Below are 20,717 nucleotides of genomic sequence, written 5' to 3'. Positions count from 1 at the left end.
CAGCCCTCGGAGGGTCAGATGGTGGGATTCGCCAGGGACCTGGGCAGGCAAGAGACTGGAAATGTGTCCTTCGAGAAATCTACCACACCCCATTCCATGGAGGCCAATTGTCACCTCCCTGGTGACAATAACAGGAAGCATTGTGCCCTGTGGGGGCGGGGGTCACATCTTAATTAACATATTGTTTTGAAAGGGTCAAACTGTCTCTTCGATGTGACTGTCATTCAAAATGTGTTTAACATGGCACGCTGAAGGGACCATTCAAGCTCGCCATGAACCTGGCACCTGGAGAGGAGAAGGAGGTCTGCAAAGGCTCCAGGTCAAGGGAGGCTTTGGGGACTCCTGGCTCCCAACACAGCCTCTGCACACTCATCTGCACAGCACCTGGAGGTCTGGAGGTAGAGGGTCACCTTGGAACCCAGTAATGCATGAGTGGCTGCCAGCCCTTGCCTGCCCTGACATGACCTTAGGTAGTGTCAGTGATGGTCTCAGGTGAGTGGCAGAGACTTTTGGGCAGCTCCTTTCAGGGCATAAAGGATGGAGCCCAGTGCAGCTGGAGTCTCCAGGTGACAAAAAGGCAGGGACCTGATTCACTTCTCCCTCCATTCACATCTCATCCACGGTAGCACCGATCCATCACTCCTGTGTGTGAAGGGCTCACAGGAGGGACCAGAAAGCTGGTGCTGCTAGTTCAGGTGCAAAGGATTCTTCTGGCAGTTATGGAGTGGGGGGACTTACAGAAAGAGACGCCAGGTCTGGAAAGCAGGGTGGGGAGTGATATACAGGGAAAGGAAGGCATTTCCAGTGGGGGATGGGGTGAGCAAGCCTCAGAGGTGGGGATGAGGAGATGACAGCTGTTTAGCTGCAGCCGACTTCAAGAATGAATCAATGGAAGGGAAGACTTAGGAGGAGCCCTGCATGGGGGAGTGTTGGCAGAGGTGTGAACCACCAGTCAATGGTCATGCCTATGACAAGCATTTTGTTTGTTTTATTATCTGATATCAGGGCTGTCCTGCTTAGAGATGTTGTCTGTGCTGAGCCTATACCAGAAAGAAATGACGTAGGGGTTACTTGGACAGCCTCTCTGTTAGGCTGTGGGAGCTGAATTCCCTCCATCCCCTCCGCCATATCAGGAGAGCTAGCAGGTCTTTCCAACTCTCAGTCAATTGACTTACATCATGGGTTGGCAAAGATTTTCTGTAAAGTGCCAGACAGTAAATATTTTAGGCTTTGCAGATAAAATGACTCAATTTTTGTGGCACAAAAGCAGCCACAGATGACACAGACACAAGTAGGCATGGCTGGGGTCTCATTCAACTTTGTTCACAAGGCGGGTGGCAGAGTGGCTTTGGCAGGAAGGCTGTGGTTGGTTGGCTAAGCCTTTGCCAAGGCAATGGGCACCATAGCAGCAGTCACGGTATGGAGCTGTTATGTGGAGCAGAGGTTTTACGCGGCAAGCACTGGAGAGGTGAACAAGATCAACTGTGTGCCGAGTGGCTGCTCTTATCACTGTTGTTACCGCAGAGGGTCCTGAAAGGCAGCTCTGCCGGAGAGGAGCGGCATGTCTTCTGTCTGAGTGACTCACTGGGAAAGGCTGGCGCCCATCCTCCTGGTGACAGGAACTTTTCTTGGGAGCAGAGAAGCAGATGGGGTAAATAAGCCCTTCTCTGAGGGTCACAAAAGAGCCTGCCAGGAGAGAAATTGCAGGGTGCCAGGGAAGGAGCAGCACCCACCCAACGATGCCACACAGCGCCTGAGCCCTCGGGTGGGGCAGGAGGGAGAGCTAAGGTCTCTGTCAGGCACTTCCCAGGACGGGTGGCACCGTGCTCAGGACTGACTGTGATCCATCACAGGCTTTGGTGTTAAAGAGACTTAGTTGAGTCTGGCTTTGATGATTTTTCTCAGCCACAGGACTGTGACCAAGTTCATAAATTTTTCTGATGCTCATTCTTCCCATCTATTAAGTGTAGATTTAAAACAGAACCTACTTTGTGGTGGCGCTGAGAGAAGTTACAGGGAAACCATGTGTACAAGGCCTAGTGTGGCATCAGCACAAAGAAGCTGCAGCATCATTGCAATGGTCACCATGGCATTGTCTGCATCCTGACCTCATGTATGTCTCAATGGCCAAGGGCGAGGACAGTTCCCGGCCATTTTACAAATGAGAGAATTGAAACCAAGGACTGTTGGGATTCAAAGAATGGATGAACTTGAACTAGGGTAGATCCAAGGCTCAGTACAAGAAACATTTCCCACGAATTACTGTGACAAGTCTTACCCCTGACATGGTGGCTACACAGAGCTTGGGATGGAGCTTGGCTCCTCCAAAACACTTCCATTTTCATCAGAGCTTCGCCACCCCGCCCGGCTGTTATTTCCTCTAAGAAATGTGAGTTTCAGAAAGGAGCCCCAGGCATCTGCTCCTTCTTTTCTGACTGCTAGTTTGCCCTGGAGGCCTCCTGGTTCAGATCTGGGCTCAGATCTGCCTACCAGGGATGCCTGGGGCACACCAGGGCCTTGCTGCCCCCTTTCTTGGGGACACTTTCTGAGACTATGTCCTCAGAGCCTGCACCACACTCCTGGGGCCTGATTGTTTCCCAGCTGAGCTCCCTTCAAATGCTCCAGCTGGTTTTCACACCAGCAACTACCCCATTAGTCAGCCTGATTGTCTTGTCTCTTTTGGTAAAGGAACAGCAAAGGATGCAATTGGGGAACATGCTTCCAATGAGCACATTTCTGGAGTGAGGAGCCCAAGGAATGACCCCATGTGGAAGACAAGGAGGTGCAGGATCCAGGAGGGAGGAAGATCATGGTTCAGCCATGCCCCTGAGGGGACATGAGATGGCTGAACACCTGCAGCAATCATTCCACACAGTGACCAGGGCTCAATCCCTCCTAGGACACTGCACACCATTAGGCACGTGGTGTTTCCTTTGCACGCCTGTTTGCAGGCCATCTGATGTCATCTTACGTTGTGCCTTCAGGTGTTCCCATGTCTTGTCATTGCCCCTTGATCCAGCAGATCCCAAACACTCCAGTCAGCCCAGGTTCCACTCTGCTCCCTGAGCCTGGCTGTCAGAGATGGGCTCTCTATCTATCTGAACCCCCCAGCCTGGTTTCTTTTCATGCTCCTTGCAGGGGGAGATGGCCTTTCTTGGGCTAGAGACCTCCCTGTCATCCGCAGGAGGATGAGTGTCCACTCACAGAGGTGCCATCCCAGCAAAGCGGTTCCTAACCCCACTCAGAGTGCTTTCCAAGGTGGGATTGGGAGGGCAGTGGAGCTGAGTGATATTTTTTGCACAAATAAGTTTGAGAAGTTGAACAGATCTGCTCACCACAGCGTACCTCAGCCGTGGACTGTGTTAATAGGTGTGAGATCACCAAGACGGGATGCAATGCACAGTTGTGTCAAAGGTCTTTAACCAGAAGGCCTCCTGCCCCGAGCATCCTGCTGGAGTAGTGCCCCATGGCGGGCAGGGCACACTGTAGACTAGAAGCATGACCCTGGAGAGCGGCTTTCACCTCTCCGCGGACGTGCACTGGCAGTGCTGGAAAGGGCAGCGGTTTGGGATCATAGTAGCCTGTGCTCTGCCACTTTCGAGACATGTGACTTGGGCAAGTGATTTGAAATCTTTAAGTCAAATGTTTTTTTGTCATTAAGATGGGCATTTAATCTCACCCACATGATCTATGTATAGAAGGTGGGAGGCAGTGCCGGACACACAGTAAACTCCCGGTCAGGTCACTACCTGTCACCATCATCATCATCCTTCTTATTAGGTGAGGTTGAGGAAAAACCCCACAAATGCTCAGAAGTGAGTATAAAGCAGGGTGGTTTATAGTCGTCATACCTTGGAAAGATAAAATGACAGGAACTGGGAGTAAAGGTCACAAAAGGTCACAGCACCTGTGATGGGTTCTGTGGGACCAAGAGAGGGTACTGGCGGCAGGGCTGGGTACAGAGAAGAAAAGGAAGAAGAAATGCATGAGGAAGGACACCTGGGCATCAAGGCCATGCAGGGGAACCATGGAGATGACTGAAGAACAGACAAGGTGGGGGACAGAACAGAGGGAACAGCGCACAAGTTCAGCAGAAAGTCTGAGCCGGGTGTGGACCTGGAACACCAACTCGTGGGTTGGAAATTCAGGCAATGAGCAAGGGTCATAATCCTAAGAATTGTCTAAGGATCACCAGGAAGGATTTGGAATCTGCCCTGTAAGAACATGTTTCAAGGGAAAAAAAATTTGCTGGCAGGATATGGTATGGAACGAGAGGAGAGGGAGAAAAGGAGAGAGAAGAACCCAGAGAGGGCAGAGAGGAAGGGAGCAGGACTCAGCCAGCCTTACTGTGTCTTAGAGACCACCTTTCCTAAATCAAGGGGAATGATTGGACAGTGCCAGGCACTACGGTGACAATGGACATTTTCTGCCCCTGGCCCAGAAAATGGTCCTCATTCTTCAAGAGACCCAGTTTCCAACAAAATACGTGACCAAGGACCCTGGCATTTCACAAAGATGTGAGTGGAGCTGGGGAAGTCCCCCACACACTGTTGGGGACAGGCCTCTAACTCCATTTGCTGTCCACTGTGGGCTGCAGCCTGCTGATGCCTGGCTCACAGACTCAGCTTCGTGTAAATAATGGAGATCTTTGAACCCCCCAGAGGGTTTAGTGTCTGACCAGGGCAGGGCAGATGGCAGGAGCCATAAGGATAGAAGCACACCTTTCAGAGCCATTTATGTTGGGAAGAAAGATTTTTATCCTCTTGAGAAAGGAACAGAGCAGATGCACAGCAAGAAAGCACCTTTCCATCTTAGCCTGGAGCAGAAAACTGTGATCGAGTAGTGACCAGATCTAACCTGCTGGCTCATCTCAGGCGCTGGATAGGTGGCCCCTGTGCGACACAGAGCCTGTGACTGACACGCAGGCAGGAGGAACGAGGATCTCATACAGGGAGCTGACTGAGGATTCAGAGTGCTGCCATGAGTTTCGGCCTCATTTTTTTTTTCTTTACCTTTTTGAAATCTCCATTCCTTTGGTATTCACACAGCATCATGTCAAAGAAGATTGGTATGGTGGCTTTCCGGAGCTCAGCCTCGGGGATAAGTGTCATCTCTAATATCGGTCCCACCATGCCTGGGATGAAGCAGATTTTGTTCTGGCCTGAAAGAGACGCAGGACACGGGCTGGTAAGAGAGTGTTCCAGGATGCTCAGATGCTTGTCATATGGCCTGGGACAGGAGAGGGAGGCAGGAGAGAGACAGCAGCGGTTAACAGCTGCATGGCTGCTTACCTTGGTGGCACCACTTTGAACACTTTGCATGTGTGTATTTGCTACTGCGAGGGGCGCACACACCCCACACAGGTCCGTTATTAAGGATAAAAGCATGGGTGTGGGTAAGGCACAAATGTCACAGTCTACAAGGGTTTTCTTCTGTGTTACCTCCCTTCGAATACAGCCCTGGTTGAAAGTGTTAGTGACGGGGAAGCGAACAGACACGTGGTATTAGGGTTGTCTGTATCACAAGTCCTGCTCCCGAGGTCTGTAGAACTGCTTCCACAAACAGCTTTAGGGATCAAAGAATGAGAAACTTGCTCTATGAACTGCCAGAATAGTGTTGCCAGGGAGCAGTGAGAAAGACAGCCAAACACAACTTCTGACTCCTGCCTGGTTTCCAGCACCCCTTGGTGACCCTGGCTCCAGGGTCACAAAGCCACCTTGCTTCCTCTACCTCAAGGCCTGGGCACACAAGGGTCCTTTGATAAGGATGCTTTTCTCTGCCTCCTGACAATATCCCCTCTGCATCACTGCCTGCTTCCCCTGGATGGCTCTGTCCCCATTCCTGTCTTAGCTCAAAGATGCCTCCTTGGCCAGGAGCCCCACCCCAGCTAGATTGGTTCACTTTGACGAGTCATTTGGTGAAAATCTGCGTTCCCCCCAATGGAGAGCCGCGTGAGGGACAGAAAGAAGACCTGTAGCCATCGTGCCGGCAAGAGTGAGCATAGATCAATTAGAAGCTCAATCGGTGTCCATCCAATGAGGAGATAGCATGGCAGCACCTTCAGTCACAAGCTCTGTGACTTAAAGATGTATCTTATAAAGACACAAGAGAAAGCCTGTCTTTGTTGTAGTCATGGGAAGATATATCCGTGTAGAGTTGGCCCGAGAGAATCCGCACCCAGGGACAGGGGCAGGGGCAGGGGCAGGGTGGCCCAGAGGTTAAGGCCACCAATTCTGGAGCTAGACTGCCTGAGTTTGTAAACTGACTCTACCATCAACCAGCTGTGCAAGTTCATCTCCCCTCTGGGGACCTCAATGTTCTCATCTATAACTTGGGTTAATATTCATGACTTGAGAACTCCTGTCATAAGACTGTTTTCAAGAATAAGTGAATTTTAACTTATTGGGCAACCAGGTCAGGGCCTGGCCTGTGACATGAGTTATACAGTGTTAGCTATTTTGGGTTGGTGCAAATGAACCTCGAATTGCAGTGTCCTTGGTGATGCCTCTGAACACCCACACCGGAAGTGGCCAAGGTGAGAAGAGCAACACTTAGATGAGGTGGAGGTGCCCTGGGGAGAGAGGGGAGGCACAGCCCTCGATGCGGTCACCGAGGCTGGCATTCAGTCATTTAGAGAGGAATGATGAATGACTGCATTGTGCAGATGAGAATCCGAGGGTCGAGAACACTGGGACTCCTTCCACCCACTCACCTATGCTCTTCCATGGCTCTAATCACCACCAGGGCCCCTCCCAGCCCTGTGACTCCCCCATGTCTCTCTCTCCTTCTGAGTTTCATAGCTCAAGAAGCCCACCTGGCTTTCTCCCCTGTGGGGGTGGACATTGTAGCCCTTGCCTGGGGCAGGTGGGGGGAGGTTTGACCCTGGGGTGCAGAGACTCAGGAGGGAGGGTGAAAAGCCTAGCAAGTCTCTTCTAATTAAGGCAGAGGAGCGGAGCTGAGAGGAAAGGCGGTGGAAGACGAATTTTCACTCAGCCTAAGTGAGGCTTCATGTTGGAGCGTTTGCCTGAATCCAGGCAAGAAGGCGTCATCCTAGGGATACCTTCGGTTATGACGTCAGCCGGAGTTGTGTGACATATACAGACCAGGATATCAACTTTATCAGACGACGGGTCTGTACTGCACTTGAACCTCAAGTCTTTGCCTTAGCCCAAAAAGAAAAAAAAAGAAAACTTCACTTTCTGGCAGGTTTCCCATAATTGCTAATCTAGGTTTCTGATTTCATCCTTCAAGATGCTTTAAGTCTTTTTCAAACCACAGTGGGGTTTTAAAATTCAAAGCTGAGTGCAATAGATAGAAGGCAAATGGGAAGCTGTCAGATAAGCCACCGGGGGAAGGAGAAATTTCCTGTACTCTAGAGGCCTTCACGATACGGGGCTCCTTGGGGATGACGAGGACACATTAAGATGGCTTAAAATAAAGCACGGACATGCTGTGGACGTGCTGAGAACCAGGGGATTCTTAGATACATTTCACCTGTCTTCTCTCTGGTCTGTTGAGGAGAAATGTGGCAGAACAGGGAGAGAGAAGAGAGATGCTGATCTCTAAATACAGTGTGAACTCAATGGCCCTCACAGTACTGCCTAAGGGAATTTTATTTCTTTATTAAAACCCAGAAATTTTAGCACATTACATTTTGTCTCTCAAATAAGCCATGTGTGTGTTTATTTTCATATGCATGCAGAGAGAACATATTTGTGGCTAATTGGATACAAACTCATTTAGGGGGAAAAAATCTCATTCAACAGACACACCTGCCACTGTATTTGGAAAAGGGCAAGGAAGGGAATTGGTTTGAGTCTTTTTCACTGGGAGATTCCAATTAGAAAAGGCCTTTAAAGTTCCGGTGAGCCAGCAGGATCCACCGTGGAGTCACACAGGCTTGGGAAAGGTGGTGATGAGAGCCCAGGAGAAGCCTGGGTGTGAGAGTGGAAGGAGTCCCAGTGTCCTCGGCTCTTAACTGCACAATGGACTCATTCATTACCCCCCTCTGAACGACTGAACACCAAAGGTCTCAGGGCACCAGGAAGATGTCCGAGGAACGAGAGAAGAAAAGAAGTCCTTGTGGTGCCGTGAGCTGATATGGGACAGAGGGGTCTTTGGCCAAGCCTAAGCACAGGCTGGCACAGACCCTGAAGTGAACAAAGGTAAAGACAAGTAGGGGCCACTTGGGTCCAGAGTCCAGCCAGCCTCCTGAGGACTCTGAAATTCAGCTCAAAAGCTGAGAGCACCCATCTCTGCTCATCCATCTTAGGCTTGGCAGCCCTTGGAGACAGGCAGTCAGTTCTCACCTCACTTCTCAGGACATACCTCCCCTGCTTCCCTCCAGGCTCTGTAGAGTGTCTGAGTTCTGACACCCTGGTCGGGTCCCACCCCTTCTACCACAGGACTGTGTGGCAGTGAGCTTCTTAGTCAACCTCCCCAGGCCTTATGATCTCTTCTGTAAAACAGAAATAATAATGTCTGCCTGATGGAATTGCAGAGATAAGGGCACAGATGCAGTGTCTGGCACACTGGGGTGCTCAGGAGTCTGTGATGGGGTGGTGACTATGGTGATGGTGGTAACTATGATGGTGGTGATGATTATAATGGTGGTGATGACTGATGGTGACAATGGTGGTCGTGGTGACTGTGATGGTGGTGGTGACTGTGATGGTGGTGATGACTACAATGGTGGTGGTGATGACTGTGATGGTGGTGATGACTACAATGGTGGTGGTGACTGTGATGGTGGTGGTGATGATTACAATGGTGGTGGTGATGACTGTGATGGTGGTGATGACTACAATGGTGGTGGTGATGACTGTGATGGTGGTGGTGATGATTACAATGGTGGTGGTGATGACTGTGAAGGTGGAAATGGTGGTGAATACTTGGGCTCAGCCCTATCTCAGGTTCTGGAAAAAGCAATGTGAAAAACTACCAGCCTACCAGCCAACCTAATGGAGCTGTCGAGATTTTCCTAATGGAGCTGTGGAGCTGGTGGGTCCATTTGTTGTTCACTTTTAAAGCAGAGAGCTGGCCTGGGGACCAAGAAGAATCTTTTCATCTATTTCCAAGTACCTAGAGGCTCCCTGCCTTTCTTGGCTCATGGCCTCCCACCTCCATCCTTATGGCTAGATGAGTACTGCCTCATGTCTCTTTGACTGATTCTCCTGCCTCTTCTTCAGTTACAGTCACACTGGGCCTGCATGGGTAGCCCAAGATGCCCTTACCTCCCCAGGATCCTTAATCACCATACCTCAAAAGCCCCCTTCTCCATGTAAGCAACATCAACCCCAGGTCCTGGGGATTAGGATGCAGACATCTTTGGGCCGCAATTTTTCTGCCTACCACAGAGCTCAATATTTACTGTTAAATGGATAAACGAATGAATGAATGAATATTCTCCATCCCCTCTCGACAGCTTCTCCTCCAATCCTAGGAAGCACCTTTGCTTAGGCCCTTTTCTCTCCTGGAATTATCCACCGTCCCCCCATTTTTCCTGCAGTCCTCACATGGCAATCCATTGGTTTCTGATTCAGGAGTCATTTCCTTCTGTAGTCATCCTTGTGGTTCTTGACAATCTAGTATCCACCACACATTCCCTTTAAACAGCAATGCTCCTAGTGTCCCACCAGACAGTAGGGACTTCCTTGCAGGATGTGAACCAGACCTTATTTTTCCTTAATCATCCCACCATCCCCTGGTGCTGAGCACCACATCAGCACTTTTGGGATACTTAAAAAGGAACAACCCAATTGTTCTCACAGGTCTGCCAGGAGCGGCACACATGTGGCCAGACTCTGGAAGGTGTCTTTCTTTCCCATGACGACTGTTAACACAGCAGCCCAGCATGAAACCAAGCAGATGTGGGAGGGTTAAGTACAAAGTCATTTTAGCAAAATGTGCACTGCTTTATACCAAGCAGAAACCAAGTGTGATGATGCTGTAGGATTGGGGTAAACACATATTTGGGATCATCCCAGGGTCCCAAAACACAAATAGCAGTGACTTTTCAACAGCATGCTGTCCTCCCCCCCAGACCTCCCAGCCCACCCCTCCCCTCCTCTCTCAGAACCACACAACACACACACATGTCTGGACTCTGCCCAGAACAGTGTTAAATAATTTGCAAGCCTGAGACTACCGCCTTGCAATGAGCTGTCTTATGATCACAAGGTCACTCGAGTCTTTCCTGATGAGAAGGTGGTGGTGATGATGGCTTCTGGCATTGACACAAAATTGACAAAAGTAGCATGCAGGATGGTTTACTCGCTATCCGTAGTGTTTGGGAAACACAGGTAGTTGGCTGTTATACAACCTTTGAAAATACTCTGCATACTCTAGGAAAAAATTTGTAAGAACATTGGACTTTGGGTCAAGAGACAAGGTCAAGGGTCAGTGTTCTTATCGCCTTAACTTCAGCAATGGTTTGTTGTTGACCTTGAGAGTGTTCCTGTGCTCCTCCGGGCCTCACTCAGTAACTTTCTCTATAAAACCAGGGGCGGAATTCAATGATTTATAAGTTAGAGATGTAACAGAAATCTGGTTACCATGGCTAAATTGAAGTTTTAACTTTCTTCCTTAACAAGAAGTCAGAAGACGCTCAGTCCAGAGCTGTTCTGCCATCCTCGAACACGTCTTCTGACCTCATGCTTCAAGTTTTTGTTCTCTTAGTTGTTTTTCCAGAAAGACTATGGGCAATAGATGAGCTCACTGAGTCGATCACTTCTCCATCTCTCTTCTCTCTCTCTCTCTGGTACTGGGGATTGAACTCAGGGCTTCATGCTTGCTAGGCAAGCACTCCGTCACCTGAGCTAGGCTCCAGTCCTTTTGCATTTTAATTTGTTTTTCACATGTACTCTTGCTTTTGGGCCTGGGCTGGGCTTGAATGACAATCCTCCTATAACTGCCTCCCAAGTTGCTGAGATTCTAGGCATGTGCCAGCATTGCCTGGCCTTTCTATTTTTTAATTAGAGAAAAAATTCCTTTGCTGAATCCCCAGCAAGTGTGTTTCTGCTAATTCTCACAGGACAGATCTGAGTCATGGGACCACCATTTACAACAAGGCATTGTTAACTGACCAAATTGCAATCTTGAAAAAAATAATCGGGGTCCAGTTAGGCAGGAAGAAGAGGACAATAGCTATTGCATGGGTGACCAGCAAAGGCTGCCCCAGATAGCTTCCAAGTTTCACCCTCACTTGGATAGTCCATGAGCTGCTCTTCAAAGCCTGTCATTACCCAGTACAATGGTCTCACTACATTGGTCCCTAATGCATGCAGTGCGAAGTCCCAGTGTGGATTATTACGCTAACCTCATTAGTGCACTAATGCCAGCATCCCATAGAGGGCGGTATTGCAACGAGGGGACCACCCAGCCTCTCCGCCTCAGCTTTCCGTTCTCTTATTCCTGACAGAGACAGGAAGGAGAAGGAAGGCAGCCATGTCACTAATGAGTGGAAGCTGCTGAAGCTAGACAGACACCACATCAGGCTGATATGCCTTCTTCCTCCTCAGAAGTCTGGCCAAGAAGTGAGGGAGTGGTCCTTGGTGCAGAGTGTCCTTCGGTTCTTGTTTCTTCAGTGGACAGTTTTGGTTTGGAGTCTTCCAAACTCCTCTTCCCAGTAGTGTTATCCTGAGAAACTGTCACTCTCCATAAATGTAGGCTCCATGGGAATATTGAGAGGCCACCCAAGGAGGACCAATGGACTGGGGTCCTGTGGAGGCTGGATCTTCAGCAGAGTGGTGCAGGAAGAGGGCATCCTGAAGACAGAGCTGGAGGCCAGCCTCTCGAGCTCCTAGAATGGTTCTGGTCCCTGTCTTTCCAGTGAGCACCTTCCCTGATGAGGGCAGCCCCAACTCATGCCTCTTTCCTGCAGCCCCCAAACCTTGACAGAAACACTTTTTAATTGCGTCTTGCAGGTATGTGTGAGCAGCAAGGTGTCTGTGCTGTGTCAGAACAAGGACTCTGGTCAGCATGCTTCTCTGCTTGGGCAAAACCTCCCACCCACTACTGACTTTACAAGCACTTCAATGCTGCTTTTGCTGAGGAGCTCTGACTCCTTACTTGGGCCCAGGAATAAAAGGTTGGCAGCCCAGCCTCCATTTTGTATCTGTATCCTTTGCTCTGAGCCATTCTCTCCTGCAGTCAATCTGCAGCCATCAGGAAAGGACTGAACAAGAGACAAAGACCACTTGAGAGGCAGCAATGACCCCTACTGTAACAATTCCTCACCCTTGTTATAATCTTAAACTACCAGCCCACTGTGGCTGGCACCTACTGGAACACAGGTGTGACTGGGACTGTTTAATAACCACACACACCTCTCCTCTGACCCCCAATTCCTCCTCCTGTTTAAACCTAAAGCGAGTGTCCATATGGGACAGGAGTGTTGAAATGCTACCTCTCTTCTTCCCCCCTTCCGCTAGCCCATGTCACATAATAAACCTCCTTTCTCTGCCCTTCACTGTTACTCTTCTCTGTATTTGGCTTGTTGGGGTGAATGGCTGGACCTGACCTATGAAACCCAGGAGCCTGGGCCTGGGGCCTGATCTCCCGCAACACTGACCTTGTGCAAACTCTTTTTCCTCCCTGGCCCAGGGTTTCCTCATTGGTAAAATGATGGGTTGGACCAGACCAGTAGCTTCCAGCTAGTCTCTGCAGAGCTCCAGGACCTGCTCTCCCCCCACTGCACAACCCATCAGGAGTCCACGTGGAGAGGTGAGAGCTGTCATTGTAACAGGCCCTCTAGCTCGGCGCAATTAGAATGGCTTAGTGTCATCCGATTTACTTAAGGAGCATGAATTTTTTTATTGGCCCTTAGCTAAAAATAAATGTTTAAAAAATGCTGGACAATGTGATCTCCAGGGTCCCTCCCAGCTCTGATGTGCTGTGATCCTAAGCAGGTGCAGCATTTGGTAACAACTTTTCATTCATCAGCATAATTGGCAATGTAGGAACGCCTGCCAAAACTTAATCTATACCTAAATAAAACCTGTGTGCGAACTAATTCGATGAAGGGCATTCAGAAAAGAGCTGGCTGTGGAACCGCTTGAATCAAAGCTCAGTTCCCTGTTCTGCAGTTCTGTCAAAGCCGGGGTGGAGTTGGAAAAGAGGCCCAGCACAGCTTCAGCAGCCTCTGCGAGTGTTAAGGCAAATCGGATCTTGAATTGAATCTGGGTCCTGTTCTTCCACTGGTCACTGCAATGTTTTGAAATCTTTCAATTTGTTATCATTAATATTCACAAACTGGAAAATGCATTAAATGACCAGTTTCCTGGCCATTTTGGTCTTCTGAAAGACCAAAGATGTGACAGTGCTTGCCTTCCAGCAGGACAGCAATCAGCGGGACAGGGACAGCCACTATGGCTTTGGGCTGGAGCATGTCTGTTTCACTTTGGCCCAGGCCCCCTTCTCCTCCCATGAATGTCTGTACTTACAATATGCTTTTGCATCCTTATTGCCAAACAATAGTACATGAAATGGAAATTGTTTGTTATTTTCTGTCCTTATCCAAAGTAGAAAAATGAAAGTTAGAGTAAGATGCTCTTCTAATAAATAAATAAGGGTAGCTCCCTTCCCAGGGTCATTTGAGATTGTCTGGAAACTCTTTTCGATTGTCGTAGCTAGGGAGAGCGCTAATGGGATCTTAGAGCGTAGAGGCCGGGGCAGGTGGGGAGATGGCTCAACACCCTACAGCATCCAGGACAGCCACAAATTACCCTACCCCAAATGTTGACAGCATCTGCCTCACTCTTTCACATGCCTGCTGAGACCACACCCTGCAGGCCTCAGTGACCCGAGCCCCACCCAACTTTGATGAGGAAGCAGCCAGAACGGCAGTTAGGTTCTGTTTTGATTTGGCCAGGGGCATGGTGGCCCCTGTGCTTCCCTTGCCTCAGTTATTGTGCTATGATTCTCGTAAGTATCTCAAGAGAAGGTGTTGCTTCCTCTGCTTGACCAGGGATGCTAGATCCCCTTGTTTAAGGGTTCATAGCTTGGAAATGACAGAGCAAGGCCCAGGCAGAGGAGACACAGCAATCTGTTCTGGACCTGGGTCCTCAGCTCTGCTGTGGGCTTTATGAGCCAACTCACAACCTCTCTGTAGTCCAGCGCACACTCTTAGTTGGAGTTTGATGTTGCCAGCAAGTACAGGACACAGACTAATAATCTACCCACTGTGCTGTGCTCCTCTCACAATGGATGGACCTTGCTGGAAAGGGCTAGCAAGCGCTCGCGAGAAAACCATTCAGAGATCGGCAGACATGGAGAGGGAGGCAGGAAGCAAAGTCTAGGTGGTGTCTAGGTGGTAATGAAGGTTAAATCCAAGAGATGGCACAGCCCCTACAAATGCCTCCACTGAAGAGGGTCAACAGCTAATCCCAAAGCAGAGCAACTGGGCACTAGAGAGGGAAGGAAGAAGCCCAAAAGTCAGAGGTGGAAACCCTCATTCTTCTTGCTGTTCACTAATCCATCCATTTACCCACTCCTCCACACATCCTTCCATCTTCCCACCCATCCATCTATCTCACCCACCCATTCACCCATCCATGTATCTTTCCACCCATCTATCTATCCATCATCCACCTAACCATCCATCCACCCATCCATCTACCCACCATCTATCCATCCATCCACCCACCCACCCACCCGTCCACCCATTCACCCATCCACCCACCCATCCATTAACCCATCCACCCATCCGTCTACCCACCATCCATCTACCCACCATCTATCCATCCATCCATCCACCCACCCGTCCACCCATCCACCCATCCATTAACCCATCCACCCATCCATCTACCCACCATCTATCCATCCATCCACCCACCCACCCACCCGTCCACCCATTCACCCATCCATTAACCCATCCACCCATCCATCTACCCACCATCCATCTACCCATCCATCTATCTATCCACCTATTCACCACCCATCCACCCGCCCATTCATCTACCTATCCACCTATTCATCTATCCATTCATTCATCCATCTACCCGTCCACCTACCTATTCATTCATCTACCCACTCATCTATCTATCCATCTATCCATTCATCTACCCAATCATCCATCTATTTATCCCCTACAGATTTATGGAGCAGGATTTAGGCTATAGACAAGGCTGATTGCACCTGTCCTTGAGGAAGGAAAACCAAGCTCTAGGACTTCTGGCTGCTTATCTCAGCAAGTTATTTCCCTCTCTGAATTTCCTGGTCAGTAAAAGGAGTGGGGAGAGTTTCCATCTTACAGGAGGTGATGTGAAGATTAAATAAGATCTCCTTAGCACAAGCCTGTCTTAGACTGTCAGTACATCTTCCTGTTTCAATCCCTCCCTTTATAGGTGTCACCTGGGTAACCACATATGATTCCTGTAGTTCACAGAGGCAGAGGTAGCTTCTAGGGTCACCTTTCAGCTAAAAAGACCGTCATCTTCCAGAGAGCAATGAGGTTGCAACCCCATGAGGTTGAAGGTGTTTTGTGGACCACATCAGGTAAGAAGTAGGATGCAGGATGGTTCACCAATCGCAAGCAATCCTATAATGCATAAGGATGTGAGTTTCCACAGTGTCCCTTCTTCTCGCAAGTCCCAATTTGTCTTCTTATCCTCATGGAAGCATCACACAGATGCAAATTCACCTCTGCTTGGAGGGTGGAGGGACACTAACCAAGGACTGAGGTGCCCATGGTGCTACCCTGCATTTTCAATCTCCTGCTGCTGAAACCGATTGTCCTTTCACCAATGGTCTTCAGGAAGCAGTTGGTATATACAGCTGCATCTTTTTGGACACAATGGCTACTCACCAAGCTTGTACCACATATCCCGGATAGAGAAGCCAATCAGCCGTCTCATGTCCCCGTACCTAGGAGAAGCAAAAATGTGGGGTTCAAGCCTCACTGCAAAGCACCGCATGAAACCCCTCCCTTTTAAGGAGATCCAGCAGTTCAACCTACTTGTTCAGGATTTTGTTGTACTTGGCGTGCGAGAATTGCTCCAGCTGTAGCGAGTCCTGGGTGATAAAAGCCACTGCCAGGTGAAAATAGTTGTTCCATAGCTGCAAATGAAATGGAGAGAGCAGTCATGGAGAGGGGCTGAAGTGTAAAGGCATAGTAAATGCTGGGGAATGTGAATAATTTATGAAGATGGCAGAGGATGGAGGCAGAATCAGTTTAATTGTATGCTCTGCAATTTCCTGACCGGCACTGGCTCTGGAATGAACACCTTGGCCAAAGCCAGGGCAGCGGATGGATTTCTCCAGGCACTGTCCACGTCCTCTGTCTGACATGAGGATGTGGATGAGGAAGAGGTTTGTGGGGCTGGCTCTTTGCCCTTACTGTTGTGCTTTTTTTGTTGTTGTTGTGTTTTGTCTTTTGAAAGGCAAATCACTCACCCCAACTGGGAGCTCTGGTGAGCTGGCTCCTGCCCTAAAATTAGAGGTTGAGGGAGGATAAGGGCAGTTCTAGACTCGCAGCCTCTCTGGAAGTCCTCCCTAACTCACCCGACAGCTCAGAGGACCAGCCTGCAATCCGTCCTGCCCTGACATACTGTGCCTTTTCTTTCTCCTTCGTTCAGGAGTTTCAAAGTAGGGCTGCCACACCTGCAGCAACATCACTAGAACTTGTTAGAAATGCAAACTCTCAGGTCCCCCCACCGCCCCGACCTGCTGATTCACCCCCTGGGAGGTGGGTGGGGTGCTAGAAATCTGTGTTCACAAGAACTCGGGTATCCCGCAGCTCCTATTGGTTAGACCCCCCGCCAGCCCAGGTGACAGGAGGTGATGTGTCCGCTTGCCACCATTTCATATGTACTTGGGGATGGATGTGAGGAACCACCGGTGGAACCCACTCCCTGGTGGTGGGGAGATAGAGCTGATGAAGGACCCAGCACAGGCCCAGTGCTCAAACAGATGAGTCACGGACCAGAGATGCAGATCCAAATCCAGGTGCTATGGTGCCTCAGTGGGTCTGTCCACAAAATCGGGGTGACAGGCTCACTGCAGGCCTCTGCAGTAAGGACGGCAGGAGATGGCGTGTTTTCAGGACGTGAATCACAGGGAGCTCAAAGCACTCATTAGCCATTGCTGCTCTTCACGTTATTCCTGCAGTTTCTTTGGTACCAGAACCAATACAGAATGGAGCTATTTGGGTCCTAAGGGCCAGTATTGCAAGATGCCAAGGTCCTGCAAGGAGCAGGTGAGGCTAGCTTGCTGAACAACGCTGACCCGTTTTCAGGCCCCTTTCAGCCCTGTATAGCAAGAGGACAGGAAGCAGCTGCTAGAGAGGTCACCTTGCCAGAGAGACTTTCTATTTTTATTTTTTTGGTAGGCCTGGGGTTTAAACTCGGGGATTTGCACTTACAAGGGAGGCGCTCTACCACTTGGTCCATGCCTCTAGTCCATTTTGCTCTGGTCATTTTGAAGACAGGGTCTGCTGAACTATTTCTCCAGGCTGGCCTTGAACTGCAAGCCTCCTGATCTCAAGTCTCCTAAGTAGCTAGGATTATAGGTGTGAGCTGCACTGGGCAGAGCCTTTCATCTTTAACTCAAACAAGTCCATCACGGGCCAGACGGCCAAGAGTAGGAACAAGACAGCTCTGCCACGGCTCAGGTCATCATCACTGCTGTCCAGAGCATTGCCTTCCGTGGGCTGTGGTCCAGTTTCAGAGAGCAGCAAGCCAAAGACCCCACTTCACCATAGACCACAACTCCCAGCCAGCCATAAACACTAAGGACCACACGGTTAAATGACCACCCAAGGTCACATTGCTAGTGGGCATAATGAGAATTTAGTTATTTTTAATTAACTCAAAAGGTATCGGTCATATACAAATGGCTTAAAACATTGAGTGACAGGAAAGATTCAAGGATAAAAAGTTAGTTTTTCATCCTGTCTTGAACCCCAGCCTAATTCCCCAGGAGAAAATTTTTGAGTTTTTTCTGAGTCTTTCAAACATCTTTACGCATTAGTACACAGATGCGTGGATACCTCTTAAAACAGGCCACCGTACGCCTCTTTCTTCTCCTCCCAGTCTACCTTGCAAATGTTTCCTATTAGCACAAATACATCCGCTTTGTTCGCCTTTCCTGCTGCATGGTCCTCTGGTATAAAGACTGCTTTAATTTTAACCAGTTTCCTGTCCTCCTGTAGCGAGAGTGCAGTCATCAATGTCCTCGTTCGAACATCTTTATGAGAAACTGTATTTGTCACACACATCCCTGGAGTTGGAATTGGGAAGTCACAGGGTCTGAGCAGGTTTTGTGGCTCACCGTTGTCATCGTGGTTTGTTTTCACAGATGCTGTCACGCCAGAATGCATTCCGGGGTTCCGACCCAGTCGCTAGCTACATTGCTGTAGGCGTGTGACCCCACTTCTGGTTCTTCATCGGGAGAACGAGGGTAACAGTACCTAGAGGGTGAGGTTACCAGGACTAGAGGAGCACACTCCGCCTCGTGAACTCCTACTCGGTCTTGCGGTGTTAGCGCCAATGTTACTTCCTGGGAAAGGCAGGTTCCCCACACATCCCAACTAAAGTAGGTCCATCATGTCCATCACAGCAGACACAGCGGGTTTTCTTTATTTTGGAGGCAAGACTCCAGCGCCAAGGGGGCCGAACAGAGGTCCTGCCATGTCACCTCCTGAGCAGCCAGCACCACACTACAGTCTTCCTGCTGTGGAACAGGACACCAGAATGCCTCCTGTGTGACTGTCACTTTGTAGCCACTGACCGCCTGTCCCCATCACCCTCTCCCCCCAGCCGCCTCTGCCTCCACGTGTAAAGGAAGTCACACAGTATTTGTCTTTCTGCATCTGACTTATTTCACTTTACATAATGTCTTCCAGATCTATCCATGTTATTGAAAAAGACAGGATTTTATCTTTTTTACGGCTGCATGGTATTCCCGTGTCTGTGTGTGTGTGTGTGTGTGTGTGTGTGTGTGTGTGTGTGTGGTTGTGTGTTACGTTTTCTTTATGCTTTCCTCTGCTGATGGACACTTAAACTGGTTCCACACCATGGCTATTGGGAGTACAGATATTTCTTGGCTTACTGGTTTTCTTTGAGTCTGTGGACCAGTTGTAGAATTGCTGGATCCTATGGTTGTTCTAGCTTTAATTTTTTGAAGAACCTCATACTATTTTCCTTAATCACCATACCATTTACATTCCCACCACCAATGGGAATCCCACAAACCCTCACAAACACTCATCTTTTGTCTTTTAGCCATTCTAACAGGAGGGAAGAGATACCTTGTAGTAATTTTGATTTGCATTTCTTTGATCCTAAGTAATATAGACCATTTTTTCATATACCATTTGTATTTCTTCTTTGAGAAATGTCTAGTCAAGTCTTTTGCCCATTTGTAATTTGGATTACTTTTTTTAGGGGGGTTAATTGGGTTGTTTGAGCTCCACATGTATTCTGGACGTTAACCCCTTGTCTGGAGTGTGGTTTGCTGCATGACTCTCGGTTTGAAGGTTGTCTCTGCACTCTGGTTATTCCTTCCTTTGCTGTGCAGAAGCTTCTTGGGTTGATATACTTCCATTTGTCTATTTTTGCTTTTACTGCCTGTGCTTTTGGGGGGGGTCTTGTCCCAAATGCCTTGTCCAGTGGTAGAAATTATTCCCTTGCTTTCTTTCAGTAGCTGCACAGATCCAGGCCTTCAGGGAGGCTAATAGGACTTGCATTCTTGAAACCCTGCTCTTCTGCTAACACCCCTCTTCTTCTTCATTTCCCTTAGCTTTGGTTGTTGGGTAAGGTGTCCGCTGGTTAATCCAATGTTTTACAGTCTTTACATCAGAGAGATGGAGGATTTTTGATCCTGTACAGTTCCCTGTCAATGATTTGAATTATTGTTTGCCCCAAATCACGATTAAAATTTTAAAAAAGACCCTGGCACACGTGTCACTGAACTGCAATCAGCCTGTTCCCCTCTGTGAGGCCAAGACATCTGGGATCGCTGTTGAACCCGGGGTGGACTCAGGAAAATCAGACCTGAGGTTGTCTGGGGCCCCGTGAGGCTCCGTGACCTGTGGCCTCTGGGGTTGCACTGGGCTTTGTCAAGGCTCAGGTGACTGCCACTCCTTCCGGGTATCTCTCCCTCATCTTTTAAAATGTAATTTGCCATCACTGGTTGCATTTTCAAGCTGTCCCACAACTCTCCAGTGCAGGTTGGAAAAGGAGGTCAAGTTGGGTTGGTGTCCAGAAGCTTTTCTCAAAATGCCTGGAGACCTAAGCAGGGCGGATCCCACCAGAGCCGAGTGGGAGACTGACCTGATGACCAGCCTGTGACACAGCCGTCTCCCCAGAGCCCAGACTCCAAGCACAGAAGGGCTGTGAGCTCTGCACACAAGCCCGACGCTGAACCCCAGAGGCCCCCCCTTAGGCTCAGGTGACTTTAGCAGAAAGTCAGCCGCTTTTCTGGAGCTCAGTTTACTCACAGTGAAATGGGCATATCCCAATCTAACATGAGCATGACGAGGACCCAAATGTCCTCAGTAAATGCCCACTGAGGGCTCACTGCCACCTTCAAAAGCTGGGATGCCAGAAGACGGATTTACGTAGTGTTCTGTCAAGACTCCAAGATCCTTGAGAGCAGAGCCATTGTCTTTGCCCCTCTTCTGCTGCTGTAACAGAACGCCTGAAACTGGGTAAGTTATGAAGAACAGAAATGTGTTCCTTACATCTGGAGTCTGGCAACATCAGGAGTCTCCCATCTGG

At 49.3% G+C, this 20,717-nt stretch overlaps 1 protein-coding gene across 4 annotated transcripts in view; it reads right to left on the bottom strand.

Moving 5' to 3' along the window:
- Dock2 (dedicator of cytokinesis 2) overlaps positions 1–20,717 on the bottom strand; it is a 378,635-nt gene that overhangs the window by 48,706 nt on the left and 309,212 nt on the right. For all 4 annotated transcript variants that reach the window (XM_020164385.2, XM_074057759.1, XM_074057758.1 and 1 more), the window contains 3 exons: positions 15,956–16,056; positions 15,806–15,864; positions 5,013–5,161 (listed from right to left, as the gene is read on the bottom strand). In XM_020164385.2, the coding sequence (XP_020019974.2) occupies positions 5,013–5,161; positions 15,806–15,864; positions 15,956–16,056 (309 nt within the window). The remainder of the gene's footprint in view (positions 1–5,012; positions 5,162–15,805; positions 15,865–15,955; positions 16,057–20,717) is intronic.

Source organism: Castor canadensis, chromosome 16 (genome assembly GCF_047511655.1).
Source record: "Castor canadensis chromosome 16, mCasCan1.hap1v2, whole genome shotgun sequence".
NCBI classification, from domain to species: domain Eukaryota; kingdom Metazoa; phylum Chordata; class Mammalia; order Rodentia; family Castoridae; genus Castor; species Castor canadensis.
Note: the sequence above shows the minus strand (reverse complement) of the source record. Positions and strands in the feature narration are given on the sequence as shown.